Below are 19,827 nucleotides of genomic sequence, written 5' to 3'. Positions count from 1 at the left end.
CTTTACTCACATTCACTTGCATTGTGAATAAAAAAAAAGGAAGTTACATATTGTTTATTTTGTCATTTACTCTTGTTATATTAAGTCATTAAATATAGTGCATTTGGGCTTGTTAAAGGAGAATGAACTCAGCCGAACCCTTTAAGCTGAGCATAATATCCAGTTGCTCACAAATCAGTTAAGCACGGCTAAATTGCTAGAATTTTCGTAACATTTTAATATTCGCCACCGGCCTAAAGGTATGCAACAAGTATTTCGTAATTTCAGGAAAATCTTCTGTATTTATAATTTGAGGTAAACCGCGTGCCTAAAAATAGACATTATTAAATAAGCAAAGGCACCTGGCCATAATTATTATCTGATTATTATCATTTGGGAGCACGAAAAAATGTTTTAACTGTTTACGCTTACGAAATTGTATTTAAATTAGATTTAGTATGACTAAAAACAATAACTCGATCGAATTAGAATAAAGAAATCCCATTGCATTTAAATTATATTTTTCTAAGCTGATCTACAAAGGAGGGAAATATTTAATGTCTTTTATAAAATGTCTAAACAGTACATGGAAATTTCCCGATTTTACCTAGTTTGCTTTTACATCTCTGCTCTTCATTTATAATGTTCCAAATAAAACACATTGAATATTTTGATTTTTAAATATTTTTTATTACACATATAATTCGTAATTTATGAAATATGTTCATTTGTGCTGGATAATTATTTACTTAGACACAATAACAATTTGTAACAAATAATTCGGTGTTGTGGCTTAGCAAATCGCATTTCGAGTCCCGAATCTGTGCTGCAGGTGGTGTAGCTAAGGCCAATTAATGCGAATTTTACTTATCTTATGCTCTAAACATAGAATATTCAATACAGTTTAGGTGTTAGTACGACTAAAACAAAGCGATTTTTATTTTTTAACAAATAAAAATGATGCAATTTGCATTGTGAGGCTCTCGTTGAGCTAATCTAAGTGGAAACGAATTCGATGGATTCTCAGTGAGGCAAAGACGAATGTGCATAAGCAACTCACACACATGTGCCAATACAACAACAAGATCGTGAAACTGTTCCCGTGGGAACAAAGAGACAATTATGATTGGATAGAGAGAAGGAGACAGAGGGAGAGAAAGGGAGAGAAAGGGAGAGAGAGAAAGGCAGAGAGATAGTTGAGTGGCCTTAGAAGTCGTAAGAGTTGGCTTCATCGTCGCCCTTGCGCACTTTGAAGATGAACTTGTAGATGATGGCAGCAACAATGCCGCCCACAATGGGTCCCACCCAGTAGACCCAGTGGTCGGTCCACATGCCCTGGACGACGGCTGGTCCGAAGGAGCGAGCTGGATTCATGCTGGCGCCAGTGAGATTAATCTGTGGAATGAAATCTCTTCACATGCGAACCTTTTACTCGTATTCACTCTTCACCTACCGCACACAAATGTCCCGCTGCAATGGACAGGCCGACAGCCAATGGAGCCGATCCCTTGATGTCCTGGCGACCCGGATCGGACACGGCCTTGACCACAAACACCAGAATGAACGTGATCAGCGCCTCAATCAACACCACCTGACCCACATCCAGCGAGGCATTGAATGAGGAAACGCCGAGTCCGGTGGTTAGTATTCCGCTGAGAGCTGCCCGGATGACAGCTGCTCCGGCAATGGCGCCCACGCACTGAACGATTATGTAGAAGGCGGCCTTCAGGATGCTCATCTCGCCGACGATCAAGAAGCCGATGGTGACGGCCGGATTGATGTGGCAACCACTAATGTGTCCAAGGCCCTGCAAAGTGCAAAAAGAGTAAAGAATTAAATATTGGAAATTTGTTATGGGAAATACTAAAAAATTGCATCTGTGTGTCTATGTATCTATGTATCTATGCATCTATGCATCTATGTATCTATGTATCTATGTATCTATGTATCTATGTATCTATGTATCTATGCATCTATGCATCTATGTATCTATGCATCTATGCATCTATGTATCTATGTATCTATGTATCTATGTATCTATGTATCTATGTATCTATGTATCTATGTATCTATGTAACTATGTATCTATGTATCTATGTATCTATGTATCCACGTATCTATGTATCTTCGTGTATATCTCTACTATAATATAAAATGCAGGGAATTTCTCTTTCTGTAATCCCTCCAAATATATGTATAAATATATTTATTCAAGTAATTACACACATTAAATGATTTAAATCTTTATTGCAGATAACTAATTGCAATAACACTTGGCATCGCATTCTAAAGAACATTAACAAAATTAAATCTGCTTAACGAGGTCATAAATATTTTCGTTTAATATCTCGTCGAGCTTGTATTTTAATCACATATACTATAAGGTAATTCCATGATAAAACAGATTTACCAGCTAACCAAATTTACAATGTAAGCCAGTAAATAAAAGCAGAGAGTAGAAATACGCATATATACATATATGAAGAGCACTCCACGTCCCATTGATGGATCTCTCTTTCACTTTGTGATCAGTTGACAGATACAGTTTCATTATAGACCCAAGCATCTGCTCATTGTGAAGATCATGTGAACGCTAGACATTAAATGTCAAGCCTTCAAGTTGAGCACTTGTTGCTGCCTCGTTTCTGGGTTGGGCAATGTTTACCCTTTGCCATGGCGTCTGCATTTTGCCTCTTGCACAATGCTGGTTAACGCCAGTAACAACTTGCAGCGGATGCAAGCAATTTGTCAGACAGCTGAGTTGCACTCAAATACTCAGTTACTCAGACACTCAGAGACTCTGACACTCGGGCATTGGCTCTGGCCAATGGGCAACTCTCTAGCTCGCTGTCGATCGCCATTAAAGTTCAGTTAGATGAGCATTTGGCTAAAAGTAAAAGTGATTCGCATTCTGTTGAGTCATGAGCCAAGCTGTCAGCTCGAGCTGTCAGGCTGGAACTGGAGCTGAATCTGTAGTGGCAGAGCAGCGCAGCTGAACTTGTTGTGCTTAGAACGAAAGATACACAAAAACACGAATAAGAATAACAAATTGCCACTCGAGCGGCGAGTGAGTACGGCTGCGACTACGACTCGAAGTCGACGCATGACTGTGAGTATGAGTACTCGTGTTATGAATGAATACGCACTACATTCAAAAACGCGTCTATGCCCAAGGCCGAGGTGCAGGCTTCTATGTACTACCATATCGCAGTGCGATTTCAGTTTCGATTTAGTTGTGGCTAAGCCTGCCTAAGCTCGACTCCGCGGCAGGTGCGGGCTGGCCGGCGTTAAGGGGCTGGGGCCACTAGTTTAGGCCCGAGCGGTGCACAGTTCGAACGGCTTTAGACACATTTCGATGCAATCTTCGAAGTTCGCTTGGCCTTTGCCATACGCACGCTTTGCAATTTATAATTGTTTTTTGCTTTACTTGTTTTGGTTGCTTTTCATCAAATTATTTAAGTGCAGTGCGCTGCGGCTTTTGTTGCTCTTGTGGCAAAGTGACTGCGTGAATAATACGCTGTCAGTCGCACCTAATCATCAAGATCGCGCACATTTGCAAGAGTTGCTGCTGCTGCGATTGCTGTGGCTGTTGTTGTTGTTGTTGTTGTTGCCACATCGATTAGAATGCACACTTGAATGAGTCATGATATTTCGATGTGGCACACACACACACACATTCACACACTCACACAAAACCTATCATTAAATAATTTGATTTACGTATGCAGCACAAACATGCGTCAAGTGCGTGAGAATAGAGGCGGGCAAGTCATAACTATTTGCGAAGTCTAAACTGTAATTGTGGAGTATATGGAATTACAGTCCAAAAAGTATCTGTTCGAGTGTAGAATAACAATGTAGAAATACTTTTTGATTTGTAGCATAGATTGTAGAATAGTATCAAATTATTTGTATAATTTATATGTATTGTGAAACGCATTGCAGTTATAAAGTACCAGCGTCAACTGGGTAAAGGTACTTTTGATGGTTCTGGTCTCGGTTAAGGTTTGTGAACTGGGTTTTAAATCCATGCAACTCACTTTCATTCAAGTTGCAGTTGTAATTATTTTATGAATTAAAGGATATTTGCTTAAGACAAATTTATTTTCTTGCAATTTAAATTATTATATAATTTATTAAAATATATTTGCGACAAATTTATCTTTGAATTAATCTTTGGTGCGATTACTGTGACGGTTTTATTAAATTTATTGTTACATTATTAAAATATATGTAGTTGTCATATTTTCATTTCAGCTCCAACTCCATTCACTTTATGTTTTTTGGTTTAACTATCAGCCAAGTGATCTGATATCTAATAGCAACATTGTATGCTCACCAGGACATGCTGCAGGGTAGGTAGAGAATCGACTTACCTTACATAAAACCAATATACTCATTAAACTTCTCGAAATTTTATAGGATATTTGGTTTCCACGAAATTTGCATCTATTTTTATAGCATTTATTGTGTTGGTCACTCTAGGTAACTCCATCTCTCTCACACTATCTATCTCTCTATTTCTCGCGCGCTCTCTCTCTCTTTTATGCTGTGTCTTACTATTTGCACGCATTCGCTGATATATGCATAGATATAGATAATGATCGCATGGATTGAGGCTTACGCAGGCGCACGAATGTCTGCGCGCATTTGTTGGTTTCGTTGTTCTTGTTGTTGTTGTTGTTGTTGCTGTTGTGCGACATTTGCGCGTTAAATCATATTTTATGGCTTTTTAGTTAAATTGAATGTTAACTTGTTTGTTTCGTTCTGCTTTGCTGCATTTGTTGCCGTTGTTGTTGCTGTTGTTGTTGTTGGTGATTGTTGCTGCGTATTTCAAGTTCGTTTTGGCCAAAAAGCCGAGCAGTTGGCCCAAAGCTTGTAGCTGGCTTTGCCATTTTCGCTTATTTCGGCGCAGTTTTGCGGATCGTTTGATTTTACTGAATCGAATTGAATTCAATTGAATTGAGAAAACGTGAATGGTGCACGCACAATTTTGTAGCCCATGTTGTTGTCGTGTTTGTTTTTGTTGCATAATTAACGCACACACACACAGAGACAGCCACAACTGTGTTGTTGTTTTTGTTTTATTTTTTTTATTGATCTTGCATGTTGCACCTTGATTGGAGCTGGAGGTTTTTTTGACTTTGACTTCGCGCTTGGCCTTTCAGAGTTTTTTGCAGCTCTGTTTCAGATCGGGGACTCATCTGTTCTATGGCATATTGCGTTTCGTCCGATAATGGCCGTAAATCAAAGAGCCAATCCCTAATTGCGGGCCGTGCATCTGATTAGACTTCAGCTCAGCTCAGCTCAGCTCAGCTCAACTGCCGGCACTCAAAATTTATGATTATTATTTCTTGGCGTTTCGCTTCGTTTGGCGACCCGCATAAAAAATCAGCACTGGAATTTTCTTCCCAACTATACGGAATACTCAGATATGAGTATACTATATATATATTATATATTTATATATGTTTGCTATTAAAATCAAACTGTCAACAGTTTAGCATTTCTATGGCTTGTTGTTGTCATCTATAATCGTTCTGTTGTTTGCATTTTCTAGCTGCCCCACTTCCTTTTGTCAACTCATGAGACAATGCAACGCAAATCGCATACAAATATCGCCGCTATTGACGTCTGCGATGAGCTTAAACAATGATATTATCTGGAAGAGCGCGAGCTGTATTCACATCACTGATTAGGCTCTGACTGCACCTAACTAGCTATTCATTTGTAATCGAAACTAATTATCACTGGCTCTGTCGGCAAATAAAAAGCTAAGGGCAAGGGCTGAAAATGCAGTCATATCATAAGTTATAAAACTTGTAAATATAAATATATTTATAAGCATATATTTTATAATAATTTATACACTTATAGTTGAGTAGTTGAATGTGTATTTCAGATGCTTTTATATGTCTTTTGAATGTTATTCATATAATCTTTCATTATTACTTATAATCTATATTTATATACCTTTTACATATGATATAAAATGCTATAGTAATATTTTAACAAGTACGTTGTGTCCTATACAAAAGTTGGGATATTTTTAAATTAAAACCTGGGGATATTTTATATATCCCAAATCGTTGCAGCTGTATGGATTTAGTATTTTTCATTGAAATATTGTGAAATATTTTGTTGCCTTTAAGAATATGCGTCGTATTTCCTGCTATCTTTCAATTAGAATTCAATATTCATTCCCTACCTACCATTCGTTTAAGATACTAAATTTATATCTACCTCGCCTATCTTCCTTTGCACTCCTCTTTTCTTTGCACCTTAAGTTCTTCTCTGCAAATGATATATAGATTTCATTTCTCATTTCTACTTTTCTATTTCTCAACATCATCTTCAGCTCTTTTCTCTTGCAAAGAAACCTGCTCAAATTATAATTCATGCACATATCTCTAATGCCTTTCATAATAGGCATATATCACGCTAAAGTCTAATAATAAAGGGAAATTATGTTTGTAGTTTCTGCTGCTTGGACTACTGTACAAATTCCCCTACACACTTGAATACTTTTTCCATTTTTCATTCATGCTACTATACCTATATAAGATTAAGTGTGTCGCAACGCAGTAAAATATTGTGTTTGGAATTGTTTTTTCTCTCGCACAGATGGCATTAAATGTCGCTCAATTAGCACGTTTCTCATTTGTTACGGACTCTGCAACGCAGCTGCCAACATTTGTTGCTCTTGGCGTTGTTGTTGCTGCTGTTGTCGAGCTGCTGGTTGGCTTATTTAGAAATCGAGTTCGATGACTGACCGCAAAAAGCAAGCGAGAGCAATCAGGTCTCGTGCCACACGTCATGGCTGCAAGTGCAACTAATTGTCGCAATGCTGCCCGCATTTCACAGCATGCAACTCGTGTTTCGTGACTCGTGACTGGTTACTCGTGACTGGAGACTATCTTTCTTGCATTGGCCAATCGCACTTAATTTCTGACTAATCGTTGATGAAAGTGTGGAAATTTCGAAGATACACTCTCATTGCCGAAGATACCATTCGCCAGGCCAGCAATTACGCAACACCTGCTGCAGCAGCACCGTTCACACGTGCCTGGCTCAAGCCCAACGGGCAGCCAGGCAGCCTATCGTGATGTCCGCCATATCGCGATGCTAGCCAAGTCTAATGCAGGCACACACAGCTGCATATAATGTGCCCATATCTGATGAACATGATTATAAAATTAGAGTTTTGCAATAGCTGCTATATGAAAAGTCACTTCGAATGATTGAACACCCTTGCGAGAAATGTTTATAGCAAACTCTATTTTAGTAATTAAACTTATTAATAGAAGATAAGCGAAAATAATGCAATATTCATTCCAACATTAGACTTGGTATCGAACACTTATTTAAGTGACTCTTCAACTTGGAGATTTCTTTTAAAGTTTGTATTTTCTTATGGTGAATGAATAAACTAATCTAAAGGTAATTTTTCATATTTCAGAAAGGAAAACATAAATTTATAGCACTAATCAAGTTATCTAATGAAGTTTGTTTTACAGAAACTTTGACATCTTATTCACCCACATGTAAAGTTTTTCCTTTTGACATATGAATAATGATCTTGAATAGTTGAACCCATATTCATATCCATCCATAATTGCGTGACTTCCATTCCAAGCAATTCCAAATTAACTTCTTTAAAATATCTTCATTAAGTTAATATTCAATAAATTCAATATTCATTATCTGGCATCACAAAGTGTTTCTTTATTTGAGGACAATTGAAAGCTAATATAACTTCACTGAATGCGTCGCATTAGACATTATTTTGTTTGTTAATTAACTTGACTTATCGCCAGATCAATGATTGATTACGAACCTTCAACTTTATAGCACGCTACGTTCGTCTACGATAAAGTTATAGCAAATCGAGAATATCTCACGATGATCTACGCAGTTTTGGGTTTGCTGTTTCAGCTGTTGTAATTTGCTGTCATAAATTCGATTCAAAATCGAGCAGCGCTTAGAATTCTAAAAAAAAAAAAAAAAAACAAAAACAACAACAACCAAGAACAACGACAGAGCTGAAACATCAAGAGGCATAACGTAATTAAACGCATAATAATCTAATTGCATATTTTGCGTGTTGATTAATGTTAATTGCCGACGCAGACGAATTCGCATTTATTATTCACATTCACATTCACATTCACATTCGTATTCGTATTCGCATTCGCATTCACATTCGGAGTTTCAGTCCGAAGCGCAGTGCGTTACTCATACGCAGCGTGCGCGGCGCTAATGACCACAGCAGAAATTGAAGCTGTATCTGTATCTGTATCTGTGTATCTGTATCTGTATCTTTATGTGTAGCTGCAGCTGTGGCTGTATCTGTGTGCCGTGTCGGTAAATCTGTCAGCTCTGTAAATAACATTCGCACGCAGCCAACGCGTCGACTGCGCCGCATTCGATTGCGTTTTTATGCGCTTGTTGTTGTCGGCTTTTAAATGCCAATGTCTTGCCCAAAATGCGACTGACCAGCGAACAGCGGCCAGCGGCCAATAGCCAACAACGGCTGCGTTCTGTGAATGAGTTTTGGCCCGGCCGAAAGTGTAACGCGGCGGTGGCGTGTCCTTGAACGCATGATTTGCTGTTGCTATACATCGCTTAGTGCGATTGGTTTGTGTATCGGCTAAATGTGAAATAATGTGTGATTGACTATGGGAAATTTCATATTTAGCCAGGGCAAGGGCTATTGAAAGGACATTTATTATTTGTTGGAATATGGAAGAATCGACTGTGGCCATTTGATATTTTATCGATGGGATATTAAAATATGGGATATTTCACATAATCCTACGATATGGAGTATATTTTTGCTATTTTATTAGACTTTACGACATTGAGTATGATATATTTGCCATTTTCTTTGACTATAGCATAATAATTGTTGAACATTTTATATGGCATATGGGATATTTATGGAGTAATTACCTGTGCCAATGTGGCCACCGTCAAGCCAAAGGTGAACGCTATCTGCGGCACTGTCGCACTTCCGGTCGCTGTGCTGCCAACGCCAATGAATACCAGCAAAAATGTGCCCACCAGCTCGCCGAGCAGCATGCGCCAGATTTTCTTGTTCTCCGTGATGTCGGCAACGCCAACGAATTTCGACATGTCTGTAAAGATAAACACACACACAGAGAGAGATACAAGCATATTCGATCAGTATTAATATTAATAATGCATTGATTACAAACTTGCACAGCGCATGCCGAACTCTAATTAATTATTAAATTACTTATGCATCGACAAACATAATCAATCAATCAGCCATCGAGTCAGTTATCAAAAATCTGTAAATCGTGTCAAAAGGAAATCGAAATACAAGTTTTTTTTTGCGCCGAATTCGAACTTTGTTGTTCTCGGGTGAACACGAACACGAAACCGTTGTAAAGAGATCATTGACAGATGCTGATGACTTAATTGAAAATGTAATATAATAATGAACACTTTGTCATGTTTTCAGTACATCTTCCAGTCGGTACTCCTATTTCATATATCTGTTTTAGTTGTTATAGTAATTTTATATATAATCAATCAATCAGTGGGCCACAACAAAGCATATGGTGTTATCTAAAATATATCAAATGTAAAGTATTCTATATATATCTGTTCATCGAATTAACTGATCTCAAACTGGATAATGACCGAAAGATATTTCTAGAACTCTGCATTATATTCTAATATTAATTACCAATAATTTCCTATAAATTTAATATACCAAAATACCTAAGAAAAATCCCTTTCCTATAAGTTTCTCTCACAAGTTCAACAAACACTGAGGTAATTTTTAATTTCCCTCTCGAATATCGTGTGAAAATTCATTTCATGTTAGTTTTCATAATCCATTGAAAGTTTCACACTCATTGATTAATTAATTGACTCGCATCGCACTCTGCACATTATTTCCTCATTTGTTTAGTTAGATCTACGTTGTTTGCGTTGTGCTGATGTTGTTGGGGTTGTTGTTGTTGTTGCTGTTGCTTCATTCATTGATGTTTATTCAAAGCCAATGCTAATCAGCTGAGGTGTCAATTAATTTGTTTAAACAAATAATATTGTTGAATTGACGCCTTATTTGCGAGAACGAACTGTGCAGTACTTAAGTGTGCCTACGACGTGTGTACTTAACCCAAGTAATTTATAGCCAATATTGTCGAACTAGAAATAAATCAAATACTTGATTAACTATGAAAACTAATTTATTATCTGTTCTAACACACTTTAAATATTTGGCGAAGCTTTATGGAACCAACTTTGGGCTTGGAGTAAAATTTCCTCTTAAATAACAGTAGATTCCAGGTAAATACTTGTATTTGCTATTAAGTATTTTGATTCTGCCCTACTTTAAACCGACTTACGCAACTTGAAGGGTCATAAAAAAGATTGTTTATAATCCGCATGTAAATATTGTGTGGAATGAATGCTTATCAAATTTCCCACTTTTAGCTCAGTCTGATAAGCGATGATATCACTGGTTTCGCACACTTCACTTAATACGCCAATTATCTTCTGCTGGGTCCCAGTTCCCGTGACACACTGATAACACAGGGGGGGAGGAAGGGGGCTACTTAACAGGAGCTCAACTGAGTCGCATCATAAAACAATTGACAATTGACAATTGACAAGTAAGCCACAGTGAACACCCACAGCTGATGAATTTGAAAATTATGGCCGTATGCAAATATGAGACTCGAATTGGCGGCAAAGCATAAATAATTCGCATGAAAACGAGATCAGCGTGTTGACAGCCAATCTAAGAGCGCAATTAGCATAAGCCGAAATTAATGGTTTATTTGCATTGGGATATTTGTTCGGCTGTTCGGCTGTTCGACTCTGTTCATTGTATGCTAAGCGTTCGCTAGCAGTCAATTTGTTTATGCTAATCGGAATCTGGCCGGGGCAGCCGGTGCTATTAATGTGTGAGATAATCAATCAATCAGTCAGTCACCGTCAGTCAGTCAGTTAGATCAATCAATCAATATTGCATCAATGCAACGCAGCGCATCATCATTAAGCAGCTCTATCCATAACGGCGCTTTATCAATCACCGTTGAGCGAGGCTCCCTCAAGTTCAATGCGATCCACTGGATGCCAACTCGTTTGGAAATTGAAATTGAAAAAAGTGTATAAAATAAAATTTGAAAATGAAAATGAATATAAAAATGGAAATCGACTTGAGTTAGAGATTTAGCTAAGTCGACAACCAGTTTTTATTGTCAAATTGCCCTTGTCAGCTGAAACTTCCCTTTCAAGCATCTAAAGTGCTTACAGCAGCTACAACACTGTGATAAGCTGCTTTTAACTCATCCCCCGGGCTCATTGAGGTTGACATTCCCCGTCGCGTTATTAGCGCCCGAAGTGTGACTGAATCACAACCATAATTGATGACATGTAACTCGTTTGCCGTTTAGGCTCTAATCTTGCCCGCTGGCCATATTGGTAGCCATTGCCTGATAAGCCAATAGCAATAAATAAAACAATTTCTATAGTATTTAAATATGCTAAAAATAGTTCAAGAATGTAGGATTATACAATTAATCTTATACTTGAACAAATATTATTTAAATATTATGTATATTTTTAGGAAACCAAAGAGGTTAAATATGATTCTTAACATAATGTTGGAGTTTAACTTATATTTTAATAGAGCTCAAAATGTGCATTGTGATTGCCAAAGTCACATAATTTCTATTGTTACTGTTGCTGAAATGTTCGTATATGACTTAGGGCAAATAAACTGTTTATCTAAACATATGACTCTTCTTAAAATATACACAAATTTAGGACTACCAGGCGCATAATAAATATTGTGTTATGGCAGCTTTATCTCAGAACTAACTGAATTCGAAAGTTCACTTTCTGATTACATTTCAGAGACTCTTATCAAAGTTAGCCTGGACAAGAACCATCTTTTATCTAAATTACCCATTTTAGCTTGACGCAGAAAGTAGGAATGAGAGAAAGGCGAATTTAATTTGGCTTAACCTTCAAGTGGATTTGATTGTTTATGCTTTTTGTACATATATATATCTTTATATTTATTGTTTTTATTAACTCCTTGGCCACAGTCAAAATGCGTAAGTCATGTTCGCAGTGTTTTATCTTAAGTGATCTCTATGAGGCGCTGCCATTGAGCACAAATCAACAAGTTTAAGACTACGAAAATGGGTCTATAAAAATGAATAATTGTTGCCAAAAAGGAGAAGCAAAAGGCCAAAACAATAAACATTACACACAATAATCGCCAATTGGACAAAGCAAATATGAGAAAGAAGAAAAAAAAACATTGAAAGTTGATTTTTTTCTCCTTTTTCTTGTGGTTTCTTTGGCGAGGGCGTGACGACAAGACATTGAATGGATTTAAATGATCGAAATATAAGAAAAAAGCAAGGCTATATAAACTGATTGTCTCTAATACCTACAGAAATCTGATCAATATTAATTGTGAGTATTGCCTGAAATGCTATTGATTGAAATAATTCATAAGTTACGAATCGTTTCACGATGAATCGATGTTAAGTTTCCCAGAACATACAGTTCTACACCTATAAATAGCATCGAACAAATGGCAGCATATCGGATAAGAAGAGCATGAAAACAACATGATTTCAATTAGTGAAAACGCGCATCAGCCGCAAATACAAATAACAAGAATTTTTAATTGACGATAAACACGAACAACAACGCCCTCTGGCGGCAGTTAGCACACATTCCAGTAGCATGTGTAACGAGCTTAACGGTATTCCGAAGCTGCCGCTAATGTAACCCAAATAAGCGTGCATAAACGACTCGCAAATCACGAGTGGCCGAAGCAGCCGAAGTACGTCAAGTACTTCTCAGATTTCCAGCACACAAAATTGATATGCAAAGCGGGTAGAAAAGTCAGCACAGTCAGCTGTTATTGCTAAGTCTTCCGTGTTGCGATTGAAAAGCAATTCGAACACGCAGAGAAAATACCCTGTACTGAGGGAAGAAGCACAAACATGTGTTATACATTTAGATTGAAGTACAAGATAACAGATAGTTGCAGTATAACAAATATTATTGTGGCTTTTTAGTTTTATAACAATTCAATGTAAATGTACGTAGCACTCGTTTGTATAATACTATAACACTTTATACTATATGAACCAATGAAAAGTCGAATAACATATTGTATTGAAAAGCTTACGTCCATCACTATAAGTATACCAGTATTACTATATGAGATATAAAGTATTGAAACTGTCACTCAACTCGCCATCCATAATATCAGAATTCGTATTACAGTATGACAATATAACAATATCATATGACACTTTAAAACGCTCATTATACATTAAATGTCTTTAGGTAATATCTGAATTGCTCTTCTATCTACAATACCTTTTCAAACTGAGTACAGGGTATTTTACAGTCTCGAATTTCATGAGTATAAATAGGTTTTTGTCGGCGCTGGAAAGATTGAGATCTTGATGTTGCTACTGATGGCATATGAATGAATTTATAAGAATACATTTGTAGTATTTGCAATAAAACACGATTCATTTCGAATGTCAAGGTCATGCTCATGCAAGTACACACACACACACACACACACACACACACACACACACACAAACACTCGTTCCGTATCAGAAGCTCGGCATCAATGGAGCTGCTTTGACTTGGCCAGCTAAAGTTGTTAGAGGCTTGCCTTACTCCATATAATTTATGTTAACGGTAAAGTTGCGGCCTAGAAAGGAAATTTCATTGCATTTACATGTGTGTGTTGGTGTGTGTGTGTGCGGCACCGCACCGGTATAACAAATTCACAGCGAGGGTAATTTAAGAAGTACCAGCAAATTTTAGCTGACTAAATAACGGAAGGCAATCTAATTTTTTGCTTCTAGAAATTTGTTTGTTTTATCTAAAAATTGACCAACTCAATTAATATTGAGCAATAATAATTGTGAAATTCCTTCAAATTTGCTAATCAAAAACAAATATGGAAAGAACTTACCGAGAAAAGCAACAAAAATGAATGCTTGGTTCGCAAATGAAATGTGATATTTTGATTGACAAGCGAAATTTAGCCGACAGCTGAGCTCTGTCGTAGTTCGGGCCAAGTTAGTGTCTGTGCAAGTGCCGCTAGCTGTAGTCCTCCTATTGCTAGTCAGATACAATCTCTTGCGGTGTGTCCGCCTTTCATGTGCCCGACAAGACTCCACAATTTACGAGCCAACGGCGATAAGATAAAGACTAATGACAAGGCCAGCAAGAAGAAGAGCCAGAGTGACGATGATTATGTGTGTGTGTGTGTGTGTTGGGGGGTGCTTACTGACTAACAGATTGTTCAGTTACGCAATAATTAGCTCGCATGACTGCCAAATAGAAATATCTAAGAATCAGGTGAAGGTTTTCAGATATTTATGTCTGCTTGCAGCTCGTTTGGTTCTGTTCCACTTCCGCTGCAGCTTGGCTCACATCCTGCACTCATTTGGCAGGGCTGCCAAGAGGATGTTCAGCACTTGCTGCCTTGACCAATGGCCAGGGCTAGGGTAAGGGCAAAGACAAAGGCAAAGGCGAAGGCGCGGCTGGCCATACACGTGTCAGCACACGCCCCAATAGAAGCCAAGTCAAAGGCTTGGCCTAACTCTCTCTCTCTCTCTCTCTCTGTGTGCCCCACCTAAATCCTGTTAAAAATCACTAGCACTATTCATTTTGGGCGTTGCCTTGACTAACTAGCTGCCTGACCGAGTGACTGACTGATTGACTGACTGACTGAGTCGACTGTCTATTCATGGATATGAGCGCACAACGCTGCGTATGAGCAATGTCCCTGACAAACAAATTTCCCCTTTATGCATAATAAAGCAAATAGCGAATTGGATATAAGTTTATAGAGCGTCTCGCATTTATGAGTTATGGACACGCACAAATCGCATAACTTGCTAATTTACGAATAGCCATATGTGTTTCCCAAATGTTTTATTAAAGTCTGAATTATGAAGCGCACAAAATGATGATGAAGAGAAAACGTGCCGCGTTTTTTTTTTCGACTCTGCTGCCATGGCAATTAATCAATATAATCCCATTATTAATTTCGACCCACTGCAAACTCCTTCCCAGCACTTGCTGCGAAAAGGTGATGATTTTATTAAGACAGTCGGACAAAACAAACAAACATCAGCAGCAGCAGCAGCAGCAGCAGAGACAGCTACAACAACAAACAAAGCGCAGTTCTTCATAGTTAGTGGCAAAAAACCAGTTCTTGGCCAACAACAAATAAGACACGGCTCAAAACTCAACCATAAATTTTGTTATAAATTCATTAATTAGTCAGCTTAGGCACGGGCTGTGTCTGAGTGTGCGGGAGGTGTGTTTTATGGCCTGCTAATTTATGCCTTTAAGCAGGCTCGATTACCGAACCGATAAATCTAACCCAGGGAACTACGCCAAAGAATTCGATGAGTAAGCTTATCTTATTGCAGATCATTTAACAGATCTAGCTAATGGGTTTCTAAGAATACTGCTCTATGGCACAAAAAGTTCTCATCATTAAATTTGGATACCTTTTTCCTGTTTGACAGTCGGGCAGCCTTTGTTAAGTGAGTTTAATAAGTTTTTACGACTCTATCGGCTACTTATATAAAAAATGTTTATTTTTTTGCTAATGATTTTGCATTTGAAATTTTTTGCTGAGAGTCACGCAAACAAAAACTTTCCATGGAAAATAGATTTTCAAGTGGAAGTGAGTCTGCCTGGCTGGATTATTAACTTAATTATAAGTCGCAGTCATTAATAACATGTTGAGCTACCGTTGAGCGATTAGACCAGTCACAGCCCACAGTAAGTGAGAAGCTGGCGCCTTCATCTTAGTCTCTTCTTCATCCCCTCTCGCTCTCTCTCTCTCTCTAGAAACAGTGGCAAATTTGCCACAAATTTCTCTATGTGATGTCATTCCGTATGTCAACTAAAAGATAGTTTCAATGCGACTTCCGACTAGCAGTCGTGGCTGTGTTTAAGACACGATGTTGGCCTAGCATAAATTATGGGCGCACAATTGTCGCTCCAAAGGTGTTGCCAGAAGAGAAATTATAAACACGTTTTCGCTGTCCATTGCCAAAGCTCGTCGCTTCGCACAGCGAAGATCAATTACAGCCATTGTTTATGTGTGTGTGTGTGTGTGCGTGTGTATTTGTGTGTATTCACTGTCAAGGTTAGCGGCCTATGTCAGGGGCTTTTAGCAGCCTGTTGTGGCCGATATATAAACTCAATATTGGTTTTTTGTTTCTCACGCGCTATTTGTGTTTGGACAATTGTTAAAACAAAAACACATCGAGCTGCGTACATTAATTAGCTGCTCTTGCTCTACCTGCGCTAGCGCAAATTAATTAACGGAGCAAATATTAAAGGTGCCTGTGTATTCGTGTGTAATTTTCTCAATTTCAATTTCAATTTCTTATCGCTGTGAAGCAGCTGACGCCAATTGGCTTTATCTTCTGACCCGAAAGCTAAGCAAACTGCGCTGGATTCTGGGGAAATTATTTGCCATAAAAAATGTATTTGCTAAAAATATCAATAGACGGCCATAATTTGTTGACAAATTTGCCTAACTGTCGCTTTGATTGCCTCTTATTTTTATGACCTTTTATTACTGCCAGCTTTCGTTGAGGAAGTGATCATTGCTTAAATAGCTGAAAGTTAATGTTGTGAGCCACAGCTGGCTCTTTTGTTATGAAAACGTCAGCAAACAGCCAGCAGTTAACAACAAAACTTCGTCATGTTGCCACGATGAAAATATTGAAAAGCAATCATTTATTGAATTAAAGGAAAAAAAATCAACAAAAAGAAGGCAAAATACAAATCATATGCAAAAGACATGCACATTTGATTAAATAGCCAGAGATGATTTTTCAGTTTTCTGTAAATTATCATTAATTTCAGCTCGCAAGTCACATTGTTCAGTACTCGCTGAGAAAGCGAAGCATTCAAATTTATTCCCTTATTTAGCAGGGAAATTTTAAAAATAAATTCCTTAAAAAAGCTTTATCGCTTAATTTGTTGCTGTTAAATTTCTGGCTATTTTTAGCTGACACTGCAACTGTTATACTTGGAGAAAACTGAAATATTTCATGATCAAAGACCATTTCATTTACATTTTCTTATAATCTTGAGTCAGCGAAAAGAGCTTAAGAGTTTTGTCTGTATGAAGTACTATATTTAGAGACTCTGAATTTAGTATATATACTCGAGCGGAACCTCATCTGACAGTGATAGGAAACCCCTATTCGACTCTATTTATATTATATAATAAAAGTTATTTTATATGGCAATATTAAAGAAAGAGATCCTATATTCAATATTTATATATAGATACTAATATACCAGCCCCTAAACTGGTGAGGAATTAACTTGTAAAACTTATGTGCTATTAGTTCTCAAGCTGTGAGAAATAGTGCTACATATTTTAGAAGACTATATTGCTCTCATCTCATTAATATAAGGAACGGCAAAGACATATTTCATAAGATATTATATGGAAATATTTTTCCATATTAATAGTAAAGATATATATCAAAAGATATTTTTGCATATTGTATATAAGCTGAGAACTAATATCCCACAAATCTAGCAAATAAATTCCTGTTGACAAAAAAAAAAAAAAAAAAAAAAAAAAAAAAAACATTAGTTACGCCCATTTAGGCATGACAAATCGGAACGCCTTCTGTAAAGCTTCACTAAACATAGAACTGTAATTTAGTTAGTGATGCGCATTAAGGCGTGGCTAATCGAAGAACATGTATAATCTGACGATTTTGACTGTACTTTCTAGTTAACTCTCTAAACGAGTATTGGACAGTCGGCTACGCCCGACAGTCAAATTTCAACTCGATTGCTGCTGCGCAGTAATTTATTGTCTTGCTGAAGCTAAACTGAAAATAATTTCCCTATTTTTTTTTTCTCCTTTAAGTAAACAATACAATTTGGGAAATATGTTCTGTGAAGTTTTGAATTCTTGTGAAGAAACAATTTATGCGCTTGACAAGCGTATAATTAGATTAAAGATATTAAATTATAGTTTTAATTTTGATGGTGTTTGCTTTTTGCAAATTTTTGTTTTGCATTTTTGCTAGTACTTTCTACAATTTCAATTGTTTTTCACTCATATTCAAATGTGGCAAATGTGCCACAACATATTCCACACACGAGCCAATTCGCGCACGTTAACCTTCACACACACACACACACACACACACACACTTCAAAATTTCCCCCGAAAATATATCGCCCATTCATTCATTCAGTCGCTTTGCCACTTGCACTCACCTGTCTTCTCAACCATTTTGCACTATTTCTTCGTGTGTCTCTTTCTTCTCCGTTCTTCTTCTTCTTCTGTCTTTGGCTGCTGCTGCTGCTGATGCTGCTGCGGCTACTCGAGTTTAGCGCCGCGTGGGTTCGTTGCTTTCGTTTTGCGGGGTAAAAGTGCGATTGGGGTTTCGGCGGTGTTTTGTGGGGTATTCGAGACGTACTTGGGCACACTTGAACGAAATGATTGTGCCAAATGTTTTTTATTGCCAAATAATGATTGTTAAGGTTAAGTGGCTGGGAGTTGCACAATGGTCAGAGACGCAGACACTTGACCATAAAAATTCGCCTCGATGTTCGATATTTCGTTTCGTATCGATCGTGCCGTTCACAATTGCGCAAATGCCGCTATACACCGCTATAAATCTGTTATACTGTCCGCAACTAACAATGACAATTTCACTTAACGGCAATTGTTTAGCATTTCTTTTGTAGGCGAAACTCTTGATTTTTGTTTTTGTTTCGCTTTTTTTCTTTTACAGCGCGCGATCGTTTAACGAAAATGAAAATGAAAGCGCGACAACGAAATTTACTCAATTTAATTAACTTGGCTTAGTTGGCGCCGCTTCGCCAGATAATTGAAATTGAAATCGAAATTGAATTTATTTTATGATAGCGAGCACTTGATGAACTATCTTTAAAAACTTTCTGACTTTGACTGTTTGGGCCAGAGTTTTGTGTTGGCCGATTCGCTTCGCTTTGCTTCGCTTTGCTTCGATTGGTGAGTTTTTGCTTTTGGCTTTTGATTTGATTTTGCTTTGCTTTGCTTTACGTTCGCTGCTGCCACGTTCGCTGCTCGAGCGCAAATAAACGTTACGGCCGCTGTGTCTGTAACTGATATACTCTCAGTCGGCTCGCTGCCGCTAGCGCCGGCTTCGACGGCGACTGCGCTCGCTCGCTATGCGACAGCTGCGAATGCGAAGCCAGGCGTCGCAGTCAGCGCAGCCTTTTAGCATTTGGGCTTGGCGCTGAGCGGCTGCTGCTGTTTGGATTTACCGTTAAAGGACTGACTGCCTGACGACTTGCCCTTATGACTTAATTAGTACAGTTTGCATACGACCTATACCCTGAGCAAGAATGAGAATGCGTAGGGGGTGTATTAGTTATACTTCAAAAGTATTTTCTAATCTCAGAAACTTTATCATAAAATGTTTCTTATAACTAAAATACTGCTATATTGATATACTATATTTGATGCCCTTAATGATTTATTTATATTATATATTCTTATATTCATTATTAATTATATTTTTTTAAATTTTAGACTGTAAGTTCCTGAAATAGACTTAATAAATACTAAAAAAAATATATATGTACATAAAGCAGTAATTTTTATTATTATTTATAATTAATATTTAAACAAAAACTCAAATATTTTGTAAATGTAAAATTTCCCTCTTTTCTGTATTTTTATGGAACTTAAACTCATACATAATTTTTAATAATAAAATAAAATAATTAAATATTTTTATTTTAGATATTCTATATTCCCCT

The 19,827-nt window shown here is 37.4% G+C and overlaps 1 protein-coding gene across 1 annotated transcript; it reads right to left on the bottom strand.

Annotated features, from left to right (window-relative positions):
- Nucleotides 1-647: 647 nt before the first annotated feature.
- On the bottom strand, nt 648-19,142 carry LOC6580618 (aquaporin). Its single transcript, XM_002006408.4, has 4 exons — nt 18,295-19,142; nt 8,932-9,116; nt 1,433-1,786; nt 648-1,374 (listed from the first exon to the last, which is right to left on the bottom strand). Exons 1-4 carry the CDS (start codon nt 18,308-18,310, stop codon nt 1,186-1,188), a joined length of 744 nt encoding a protein of 247 aa, XP_002006444.1. The 5' UTR covers nt 18,311-19,142; the 3' UTR covers nt 648-1,185.
- Nucleotides 19,143-19,827: the final 685 nt, after the last annotated feature.

This window comes from Drosophila mojavensis, unplaced genomic scaffold (assembly GCF_018153725.1).
Source record: "Drosophila mojavensis isolate 15081-1352.22 unplaced genomic scaffold, ASM1815372v1 contig_81, whole genome shotgun sequence".
Taxonomy (NCBI): Eukaryota; Metazoa; Arthropoda; class Insecta; order Diptera; family Drosophilidae; genus Drosophila; species Drosophila mojavensis.
Note: the sequence above shows the minus strand (reverse complement) of the source record. Positions and strands in the feature narration are given on the sequence as shown.

What these genes read in the sequence shown, in the direction of transcription:
- LOC6580618 (XM_002006408.4), bottom strand. An exon ending in CGGTGGCCACATTGGCACAG is followed by an intron (nt 1,787 to 8,931) that starts GTAATTACTCCA and finishes TGCACTTTGCAG; the next exon opens with GGCCTTGGACACATTAGTGG. An exon ending in CAGCGGGACATTTGTGTGCG is followed by an intron (nt 1,375 to 1,432) that starts GTAGGTGAAGAG and finishes TTCATTCCACAG; the next exon opens with ATTAATCTCACTGGCGCCAG.